The sequence below is a fragment of the Bos grunniens genome, chromosome 6 (assembly GCF_055505025.1).
Source record: "Bos grunniens cultivar Pamir isolate PY7600 chromosome 6, Bosgru_T2T1.0, whole genome shotgun sequence".
Classification (NCBI taxonomy): domain Eukaryota; kingdom Metazoa; phylum Chordata; class Mammalia; order Artiodactyla; family Bovidae; genus Bos; species Bos grunniens.
The window spans coordinates 81,000,685-81,012,698 of NC_141170.1; the positions used below are offsets into that span (position 1 = coordinate 81,000,685).

Genomic DNA, 12,014 nt, shown 5'->3' on the forward strand with positions numbered 1-12,014 from the left:
GTTCCCATTCCCTATTCTTTCCAAGTTTAAATAAATAATGGGAATATTTCTGGACCACTGCCAGAAATGAAAGGAATCTATCAATGTACTCTTTATATTCCAACAAATTATATATCTTCTATTCTGACCTGTGTATCTGAATTAATGCAAGAGGCTGAACCTATCTAGTATTTATTCATTATCATTCCAGAAAGATGAGTTTATTTCCTTTGTTGTTTAGCAGAAAACAAGTATTTAATTTCATTAAACATTTCAAAGGTATAAGAAATTACTGTGGTACACCAGTGCTTTTCAAATTAGTTCTAATGTAGCTGCCTCAGATGATGATGGTTTCTGTATTTGAGGTTCTGTGTATTAACTTATTTGGGAAAAGAAATTGGAGGGAGTTTCTGTTGCAAGGAGTAAGTTTGAAAATCTCTGTCTATACCAAGTACAGTTAGGATGGCAAAGTTATAATTTCTTCATAAAATTCCTTCATTTGAAAATGTTTTCCACGAACTCTCTAATATATTCCAGTAGTTGGATTATAAGGAACATTCTTATGAAAAAAATCCATGTTTTGTAATGAATAATGTAACTTGTTTACTTGTTTTTTACCCTAACTTTTACAACAAATCCTTTAGCAATGTAATAAAAAAATCTGATCTGACTTTTTAGTAGTGGATTTCTATTAAATTTTCTTGGACAGCATTCCATGTTCTCAAATTTGTAGGTTTTTCTGGTGCTTTATTCCATTTCTCTGTTTTATATTGTCATTTGTGCCAAATTTATTCCCTTATCCCCTATCTCCCTGTCTGTTCTGATTTCTTTCATAGTGAAAATAAAAATTAGTAGACAATAATAAATCGAGTATTTCAGAAGGTTAAATGATACTTAACACATTATTAACCAGTGACATGTTAATGCTACAGGTGTTAGTTTCTGCAGAAATACCCTGGTCGAATAATGTGTTAAAACTCTATTGTTGGATAATGAATTTATAGCCAGCTCATTGTTCTTGCTACTTTGTCCAATAATAGTGCAAAATTACTCTCCATATTTCTTTTTAAATGTCACGGGTTTAGTTTTTTTTTAGGCCTTTCCCCCTTACTTTTAGTAGTTAGCTTTTTTATATGACCCATTGCTGTGGAGAGTGGTAATTTTATTTGTTTTTATATAAAGTTAGTGTATTTAATCAATATTTTTCCCTCTTTTGAAGACTGTGAACCAGAAGAGCTGACTGACTGGTCTATGGATGAAAAATGTTCATTTTGTAACCTACAAAGAGAAGCAGTCAGTGTAAGTTTTAGTGCTATCAAATTATTTCTAAACTAATTGCACAGTTGTAACACAAATTTTTTAAACTTAATTTGTTCTGAGAATTTGGGACTTACAGTGAAATTTAAATACTTGATTTTGATAATGAGAAGAATATTTTGAAGTCTCATGTTAGATGTCTAACATTTAGCTTAACTTGCAGGTGAAAATCCCAATACACTCATCTTTTTTGCTTATTTCACATTTGTTTCTTAAAACTCCTGACTCGTAAAGTTCAGTTCAGTTCTGTTTTGTATTTAGGTCAACAAAGGTGAGCCTAGTTTGATCTGAGACTACCTTACAGTCTGATTTCTTAGGAATCAGTGGTTGGAAGATAATGTACTACTTTTTAGATTTTTACTTTTTCATGAAGTCTTTTGGATATCGTAATTATCTCCTGTGAAATAATTATCAGTTTTTACTGTAAACAGGGCATAAACTAGACAAGTAGAATCTTCTTGTATGGTAGGAAGTCCTAATTCTTTTAATACTGTTGTGAGAATGGCAGAGAAGAAATGGGAACTTGGAGAACTTGCACCCATTTTGGTCATGTTAGTGGGTAAACATCTGCTTTGTTCTTAAAACTCTCATTACTGGCATGCTATATAGTGAATTTATTTAACAATATATTTTATCTTTTCTCCCCCTTCCTCTTTTTTGACAGTAGTTTTGCTAAGAAATAAGGCTAGTTTGGCCCTCTATCAAAGATAAATTTCTTTTTTCCTGACTTCTTCCCCAAATTTTATGTTCTGTATATAATTTCATATATTTAAAAGACAGAACAAATGAACATTTAGAGAATTTCTTTTTGTCATTTTAATGAAGTCCCATGTTTAAATAAAAAGTAATTTTTTTATGATGTTTTCTTCTACTTTTAGGATTGTATACCATCTCTTGATTCTTCACAGTCAACACCAACAGAGGAACTATCATCTCAGGGCCAGTCCAACACTGAAAAGATTGAATGCCAAGCAGAAAATTACCTAAATGCACTCTTTCGAAAGAAAGGTAATATTGATATACTTTGTCATTTAAAATTTGTAGTAGAAACCTAAAATGTATGAATTTTTCTCACATACGAGTTTTTAATATGTCAGTCTCTACTCCATTCTTGATTATTTCCTTCTTTGTCCTTAGTTTTTCTCCATATTTTTAGGGCATTAGGATTTGCAGTCACAGGGCTAGTCTTCTGCTAGGCTTTCCTTTTCACCATTCTCAAATCTCTCCTTGACTTTATTTTGTTAATTACTGTAGGCAGAAGAAAATTTTGTATGCTTTTGGTCTTCCTTATTTTGTTGCTTTTCTTAAGACTGCAAAAGTTCTTTTGTGTTCAATAAGTGATAGATATAATATATTGCAAAACTGTTTATAGAAATGTAACAGTTAAAAATCATTTATCAGCCAGGTTGGTAGTATATTTGCTGGCTTGAGATTTCAGTGTTTCTTTGATAGCTTGAATGTGCTGTTACAATGTCACTGTTCTTCTTTGCTGCCTGTCTATCTAAACATTTAATCCAAATGAGGGTTGTTTCATGTGTTTCCTTGCTTGATACATATGTATCAGGCAGAATTTGTTTTTATATCTTAAGCTACTTGAGAAAACTAGAGGAATATAGACCCTTCCATTTTTTTTCTTGGCCATTTCTGCAATAGTAGAATGTATTAATTTTTACCACATAGACCTTGGGAGTAAGTGATGGTTTAGGGGGAATGCAGGGTGGTAGTGGGAAGCTCATCATACCTCCCAACTTCCAGAGATGAAGAAAATGGTACTGTATGTTCATCTAAGTACTGAGAGTGCTTTTGATACTTTGAATTAGGTAACATCAGATATTTTCTGTTAAATAGGTAACTTTCAAGTTTTAATCTGTAATGTTGAATATTGTCCTTACCTTTGAGAAAGGAGGCTTTTGTTCAGTCTTAGTGTTATGAGTTCTTTTATGTGTTGAAATATGAAAATCCTCTGATTAGAAGAATAATTAGCATATTAAAAGGCCTAAAGTTAAGAACTATATATATTTTTAAGTGTAAAGGACTGAAAATCTTTCCCTGTGTGTAATTAAAGTAACTCATATTGAGAAATTGTCATTGTCTTTAAAAAACAAATTAAAAAAATTTTTCTACATAAACCAATATAAAAATATTTTACATGCTTTAAGGATTTTGTATTAATTTAGAAAATTTTATTCTGCCTGTATATTTACACTTAACGAGAAGAATTACATTCTCAGGTTTACATCACAAAGAGAGCTGGAGGAAATGTATGCATTTACACACATGCATGCAGTAAGTTTCACTCATCTTAGAACTCATTACTCAGTCTCCTTCTCCTTTGAGTAATTTGTAATGGTAGTAGGTAGAAATTAATAATAGTAACTTTTAATATTTGATAGTATGGAGTTAACCTGTGCTCCATTGCCCTATTAAGAGTAATCAGTAAAAAATTGGTACTATTTCAGCTGATTCAAGCATCTGGGTCTTCAAGAGGTCTCCTACCAGTGGTTGGGTGAGTGTTCATGGATATTTAGTGACCTCTCCATTTGGGGATTTTTTTGTTTTTCTTCGAGATCTTTGAAGGATCACAGAGTTTTTAAATAAAAGGTTCTTATTAGTAGTATTTTTGCCTTACTTTAGGTCTTTAGTATTTTTGTCTTTGTTAATTTCTTTATTTGTGGTCCATCATCACCTTAATTAAACATAAGGACTTTTCTACTTGTTTACTTGGCATTGTTTCTGTTGTTTGTCTTTAATTTCTATGAATGAAATAGTTTTTGAGATTTCCAATATGGTCTGACTAGGATGTGGCTAGAAGATAGTAACAGTATCTTTTAAATGGTCTTAATTCCTTTATGCATTTATTTCTTTAGTAAGTTCTTTAACTTTGAAACAAAAGGCAAAAAAAAAAAATGTGTTTTTAAAGATAGGAAATACTTCCGAGTCTTTGGAAGCAAATAAAATGCTAATAGAAGCCTCTAGTTGGTTGGTGAAGTTTTTATTTGATTCCTGAACATTTCACAAAGTCAGTCATTTTTAGGAATTCTGGATATTAGTAACATTAGTATTACTGATACTTTGAATCTGTTGCTTAGTTTGAGGAACATAAGCATGTGATCATCTTGCCAAAACACAGAGAAATCTTTTAATATTCTTATTATAGCTTGTTTATTATCTTTCCTAACTATAGTTTTATGGGCTTCGATGATATGTTACTTTTATTGAGAACTCACACTTGGGATAATTATTATGGTTGATGTCACCAATTATGATTGAACACTAAGCCCATTTAATCCCAAAACATTGTTGAGAGATAGATACTTTTGTTATCATTTTAACAGATAAAGATAATGAAGCTCAGAGAAGTTAAGTTTTGTGTTGTGAACAGTTGAACCCTGGGAAGAAATTTTTAAAAGGTCAAAGATGTTTTATGTGAAGAACACTTAGATTCTAAGTATTAAGTAGAAAAATCTTCCTGTTTTCTACTACTTAGCAGCCTAGAATTAGGATTATTTTAATTGAATTGGGAACGCTAGAGAGGACCTATCAGAAATTCAGAGCATTCCATCTTTCCTTCATATGAACTATGAACAGCTTTAGTGATTAGTTCCCTTACACTATTTAATAACTGGAAAAGCTTATTACTTAATCTAAATACAGTTTGGACAATCCCTTATATTAGAAGCTAGTCAAAAATACTCTTTGTGGGTTGAATAAGTATAGTCAGTGAGAGGGGATATTTTAGTGTAGAAGTGAATTTTTAACTAATTTTGTATATTCTTTAGAAATGTTTCAGAATTGAGTTCCTTGTAGACGTTAACCTGCACATTTACGTGGAGTGCTAGAGTAGAATGAAGCCTCCATGATAGCAGGGACTTTGTTTTGTTAATTGCAGAATCCTCAGTATATGGAATAGTACTTGTCGCATCTTGTATCTTCAATAAATATTTCTTGAATGGATAAATGAGCACTAAGATACACTAAGATATGTTCCAGTTTTTCCACATACTTATGGTATTATACTTATTCCATTTGAAGAACAAAATTGTTGTGCATGTATATATAGTTTATCTTCTACTTTGTACTTAAATTTATTACTATATGTTTAGCATGAATATGTTTATTTTGTTTTGAAATGTGGATAAACATAGGCATATAAATATAAAATGCCTTTTCTGAGGCTATCCTCATAGGATGTAAACTAAATTATTTTGACTTTAGGCTTCATATTCTCTGATCACCTGAAGCAGTATAAATCACTAGCTTACAATTCAAGAAGATATCTCTTTCATTTTTCAGTTAAAGAAGCATACTTAACTAAATAGGACAGATAGTATGCACACTGTAGCTGAATGAATCATACTGCTAAGTATATAATAAAGCCTTCCTTCATCAAAATATGATGTTTTTCCTACTTTATCCTCCACCCCCCCTACCCCCACTCCCACCCCGCCACAACACATATTTAACATTCATTTAACTATTATTCTGGCCATTTCTTTTCGAAGCCCTTCTTGATATATAGTTGAAAGCTGCTATTAACCAATCTTTTCCCCTGAAATTAATTGATAGCCAGGTTTTATATGAAGTTTTTCATGCCTTTTCTGAACACAAATCTTTTTCCCTTTAAACTTTTAATTTTTAAGCTTTATAATATTGCATGAAATAAATATTAATACTTCTCATTAATTAATTGGATTATGTCTGATACTAAAACATTTGACTTCTTAGAAACAGGAGTATTAAATCTTTTAGATTGCTTTTCTCTTAAATGCAGGTATCTTTGAATGGCTATGTAAATTTGACCTGATTCATTCATACCCTAAGTATTTCTTATACAAATGCACCTTTCTGATACCATGTGATCATACACTGAAAAAGTGAATTTAAAATGTTATATTCTTTGCAACCCCATAGACTCTAGCCCGCCAGACTCCTCTGTCCATGGAATTCTCCAGGCAAGAATACTGGAGGGGGTAACCATCCCCTTCTCCAGGGGAATCTTCCTGACCCCGGGATTGAACCCAGTTCTCCCACAGTGCAGTTAGATTCTTTACCATCTGAGCCACCAGGGAAGGCCCCTTGGCTTTCTCTTTATATGTGGGTTGCCTTTTTGGAACTCTCAGGGAACTGTATGTTGCTGCTGCTGCTGCCAAGTCACTTCATTCATGTCTGACTCCTAGCAACCCCATGGACTGCAACCAGACTCCTACACCCATGGGATTTTCCAGGCAAGAGTAGTGGAGTGGGTTGCCATTGCCTTCTCTGAACTGTATGTTAGTGTGGTAAAATAATCCACATACTATTATGAGTCATAATCCAGAGGTGTTCATGAAAAGATTTTTTTGGGCCATATACATAGATGATATGAATGAAATTCTGAGAACACATTTAAAGTTATAACTGGATTTAAGATATTAGGCATTTCTGTTAAAGTCACCTTTCTGCCTGTAACACCCTCCATAGTAGGAATTAAAGACAGACTGTTGGATTATTCATTTACCATTACCTGGATTCTTTTCTCTCCTTTTGTCTTCTTTAATCTCTAATTTGACCTAATCAGTTACGCCTTTATAAGCACCCATATTTTTTTCCACTGTGTCTTCTGAAACTTGTGATCTTTCATCAACAATCCCCTATATCCTCAGTCTTTTCTCTTTTTTTTTAAATTTTATTTTATTTTTAAACTTTACAAATTGTATTAGTTTTGCCAAATATCAAAATGAATTCACCACAGGTATACATGTGTTCCCCATCCTGAACCCTCCTCCCTCTTCCCTCCCCATACCATCCCTCTGGGTTGTCCCAGTGTACCAGCCCCAAGCATCCAGTATCGTGCATCGAACCTGGACTGGCGACTCATTTCATATATGATATTATACATATTTTAATGCCATTCTCCCAAATCATCCCACCTTTTCCCTCTCCCACAGAGTCCAAAAGACTGTTCTATACATCAGTGTCTCTTTTGCTGTCTTGTATACAGGGTCATTGTTACCATCTTTCTAAATTCCATATATATGCGTTAGTATACTGTATTGGTGTTTTTCTTTCTGGCTTACTTCACTTTGTATAATAGGCTCCAGTTTCATCCACCTAATTAGAACTGATTCAAATGTATTCTTTTTAATGGCTGAGTAATACTCCATTGTGTATATGTACCACAGCTTTCTTATCCATTCATCTGCTGATGGACATCTAGGTTGCTTCCATGTCCTGGCTATTATAAACAGTGCTGCGATGAACATTGGGGTACACGTGTCTCTTTCAATTCTGGTTTCCTCAGTGTGTATGCCCAGCAGTGGGATTGCTGGATCATAAGGCAGTTCTATTTCCAGTTTTTTAAGGAATCTCCACACTGTTCTCCATAGTGGCTGTACTCCCACCAACAGTGTAAGAGGGTTCCCTTTTCTCCACACCCTCTCCAGCATTTATTGCTTGTAGACTTTTGGATCACAGCCATTCTGACTGGTGTGAAATGGTACCTCATAGTGGTTTTGATTTGCATTTCTCTGATAATGAGTGATGTTGAGCATCTTTTCATGTGTTTGTTAGCCATCTGTATGTCTTCTTTGGAGAAATGTCTATTTAGTTCTTTGGCCCATTTTTTGATTGGGTCATTTATTTTTCTGGAGTTGAGCTGTAGGAGTTGCTTGTATATTTTTGAGATTAGTTGTTTTGTCAGTTGCTTCATTTGCTATTATTTTCTCCCATTCTGAAGGCTGCCTTTTCACCTTGCTAATAGTTTCCTTTGTTGTGCAGAAGCTTTTAAGTTTAATTAGGTCCCATTTGTTTATTTTTGCTTTTATTTCCAATATTCTGGGAGGTGGGTCATAGAGGATCCTGCTGTGATGTATGTCGGAGAGTGTTTTGCCTATGTTCTCCTCTAGGAGTTTTATAGTTTCTGGTCTTACGTTGAGATCTTTAATCCATTTTGAGTTTATTTTTGTGTATGGTGTTAGAAAGTGTTCTAGTTTCATTCTTTTACAAGTTGTTGACCAGATTTCCCAGCACCACTTGTTAAGGAGATTGTCTATAATCCATTGTATATTCTGCCTTCTTTGTCAAAGATAAGGTGTCCATAGGTGCATGGATTTATCTCTGGGCTTTCTATTTTGTCCCATTGATCTATATTTCTGTCTTTGTGCCAGTACCATACTGTCTTGATAACTGTGGCTTTGTAGTAGAGCCTGAAGTCAGGTAGGTTGATTCCTCCAGTTCCATTCTTCTTTCTCAAGATAGCTTTGGCTATTTGAGGTTTTTTGTATTTCCATACAAATTGTGAAATTATTTGTTCTAGCTCTGTGAAGAATACCGTTGGTAGCTTGATAGGGATTGCATTGAATCTATAAATTGCTTTGGGTAGTATACTCATTTTCACTATATTGATTCTTCCAATCCATGAACATGGTATATTTCTCCATCTATTAGTGTCCTCTTTGATTTCTTTCACCAGTGTTTTATAGTTTTCTATGTATAGGTCTTTAGTTTCTCTAGGTAGATATATTCCTAAGTATTTTATTCTTTCCGTTGCAATGGTGAATGGAATTGTTTCCTTAATTTCTCTTTCTGTTTTCTCATTATTAGTGTATAGGAATGCAAGGGATTTCTGTGTGTTGATTTTATATCCTGCAACTTTACCATAATCATTGATTAGTTCTAGTAATTTTCTGGTGGAGTCTTTAGGGTTTTCTATGTAGAGGATCATGTCATCTGCAAATAGAGTTTTACTTCTTCTTTTCCAATTTGGATTCCTTTTATTTATTTTTCTGCTCTGATTGCTGTGGCCAAAACTTCCAAAACTATGTTGAATAGTAATGGTGAAAGTGAGCACCCTTGTCTTGTTCCTGACTTTAGAGGAAATGCTTTCAATTTTTCACCATTGAGGATAATGTTTGCTGTGTGTTTGTCACATATAGCTTTTATTATGTTGAGGTATGTTCCTTCTGGTCCTGCTTTCTGGAGAGTTTTTATCATAAATGGATGTTGAATTTTGTCAAAGGCTTTCTCTGTATCTATTGAGATGATCATACGGCTTTTATTTTTCAATTTGTTAATGTGGTGTATTACACCTGGGATAAAGCCCACTTGGTCATGGTGTATGATCTTTTTAATGTGTTGTTGGATTCTGATTGCTAGAATTTTGTTAAGGATTTTTGCATCTATGTTCATCAGTGATATTGGCCTGTAGTTTTCTTTTTTTGTGGGATCTTTGTCAGGTTTTGGTATTAGGGTGATGGTGGCCTCATAGAATGAGTTTGGAAGTTTACCTTCCTCTGCAATTTTCTGGAAGAGTTTGAGCAGGATAGGTGTTAGCTCTTCTCTAAATTTTTTGGTAGAATTCAGCTGTGAAGCCGTCTGGACCTGGGCTTTTGTTGGCTGGAAGATTTTTGATTACAGTTTCAATTTCTGTGCTTGTGATGGGTCTGTTAAGATTTTCTATTTCTTCCTGGTCGAGTTTTGGAAAGTTGTACTTTTCTAAGAATTTGTCCATTTCTTCCACGTTGTCCATTTTATTGGCATATAATTGCTGATAGTAGTCTCTTACGATCCTTTGTATTTCTGTGTTGTCTGTTGTGATCTCTCCATTTTCATTTCTAATTTTATTGATTTGATTTTTCTCCCTTTGTTTCTTGATGAGTCTGGCTAATGGTTTGTCAATTTTATTTATCCTTTCAAAGAACCAGCTTTTGGCTTTGTTGATTTTTGCTATGGTCTCTTTTGTTTCTTTTGCATTTATTTCTGCCCTAATTTTATTTTTTTTTTATTTTTTTTTTATCTTAATCATGTTTATTCTTCCTTTTTTTAATTTTTTTTAATTTTATTTTATTTTTAAACTTTATATAATTGTATTAGTTTTGCCAAATATCAAAATGAATCCATCACAGGTATACATGTGCTCCCCATCCTGAACCCTCCTCCCTCCTCCCTCCCCATACCATCCCTCTGGGTCATCCCAGTGCACTAGCCCCATGCATCCAGTATCTTGTATCAAACCCGGACTGGCATCTCGTTCCATACATGATATTTTACATGTTTCAATGCCATTCTCCCAAATCTTCCCACCCTCTCCCTCTCCCACAGAGTCCATAAGACTGTTCCATACATCAGTGTCTCTTTTGCTGTCTTGTATACAGGGTCATTGTTACCATCTTTCTAAATTCCATATATATGCGTTAGTATACTGTATTGGTGTTTTTCCTTCTGGCTTACTTCACTCTGTATAATAGGCTCCAGTTTCATCCACCTCATTAGAACTGATTCAAATGAATTCTTTTTAATGGCTGAGTAATACTCCACTGTGTATATGTACCACAGCTTTCTTATCCATTCATCTGCTGATGGACATCTAGGTTGCTTCCATGTCCTGGCTATTATAAACAGTGCTGTGATGAACATTGGGGTACACGTGTCTCTTTCCCTTCTGGTTTCCTCAGTGTGTATGCCCAGCAGTGGGATTGCTGGATCCTGCCCTAATTTTTAAGATTTCTTTCCTTCTACTAACCCTGGGGTTCTTCATTTCTTCCTTTTCTAGTTGCTTTAGGTGTAGAGTTAGGTTATTTATTTGACTTTTTTCTTGTTTCTTGAGGTATGCCTGTATTGCTATGAACTTTCCCCTTAGGACTGCTTTTACAGTGTCCCACAGGTTTTGGGTTGTTGTGTTTTCATTTTCATTTGTTTCTATGCACAGTCTTTTCTCTTAATGTTCCCTTTACTTTATTGCTTTAGGTGAAACCTGTATATTCATAAAAGATGCTTTTGTAGCCCTTTCTCTTGCTAAATGTTTTTAATTGCTTGCTTTATGTAATATAGGAGTGATAAAATTGACAAGTTCTGAGATCTTTATAGCTGCTTTCCAGTCATTTATTTACTGTCCTCACTCAAAACCCTGAGCTTATCTGAAGCACCTGACATCTACCTGTTCCATCCACATCATCATGTTACACACCTCTACTAACTTTTTTTACTTTCTTCCTCCCGTCTTAGTTCTTGGTGACTTCAAATACTATGCAGCTGATTCATGCAACATTCTGGCTTCTCAGTTACTTGACCTCTCCATTTCTAATGATCTTTTCCTCCATTCCACTCCAGCCACCTTTCTGATGATCATCCCTAGACCTTTGCCACCTCCCAGATATAATTTCAACCATCCCTATTTCTGACTACCATTTTATTTTAATAGTCATCCCAATATTTTTTTAACCTTGCAACCCCCAATCTATTGACCATTACCACTTCTCACTATTCGTCTCATGATTTGACTTTTCTCCTTACTCATTTCAGATACTGTGCTTGATTGCTGTAATCATCTTTCTATAAAATCTTAACTTCCTTGCTTCTCTTTTCCTTTCTCATATTTGTATGTCAGAACCTCATCTGGATTTTGACCCTATACCCCATATATTATACACTTGCCCTGGAACAGCTGAACTTGACTAAAGTTAAACACCTAGGTAATTATTTTATATCCCTCTCCTTAAATTCTTCACAACTAAAAACCACCACTCCTTTTTGTAGCAGTTACCTTCTAACATTATATAATTTGCTTATTTTTTTAAATGTATTATTCACTGTCTTTTTCCATCTACTAGTATATAAACACCATGAAGAATTGGATTTTTGTATTTTTTCCTACTGGGATATCTCTAGCATCTGACACATAGTAGGTACTTATTTTCTGTGCTTTTAACCATCTTCACTCTGTTCTCCTTTTCTTTTCAACT

At 34.1% G+C, this 12,014-nt stretch overlaps 1 protein-coding gene across 33 annotated transcripts in view; it reads left to right on the plus strand.

The window, feature by feature from the left end:
- LCORL (ligand dependent nuclear receptor corepressor like) overlaps positions 1-12,014 on the plus strand; it is a 179,537-nt gene that overhangs the window by 61,524 nt on the left and 105,999 nt on the right. For 28 of the 33 annotated variants that reach the window (XM_086406338.1, XM_086406341.1, XM_086406336.1 and 25 more), the window contains 2 exons: positions 1,199-1,278; positions 2,175-2,304. In XM_086406338.1, coding sequence (XP_086262464.1) covers positions 1,231-1,278; positions 2,175-2,304 — 178 coding nt within the window. In that variant the 5' untranslated portion in view covers positions 1,199-1,230. Of the gene's footprint in view, positions 1-1,198; positions 1,279-2,174; positions 2,305-3,755; positions 3,803-12,014 lie in introns of those variants that run through there. The other 5 variants (XM_086406340.1, XM_086406348.1, XM_086406355.1 and 2 more) reach the window with 2 other exon arrangements.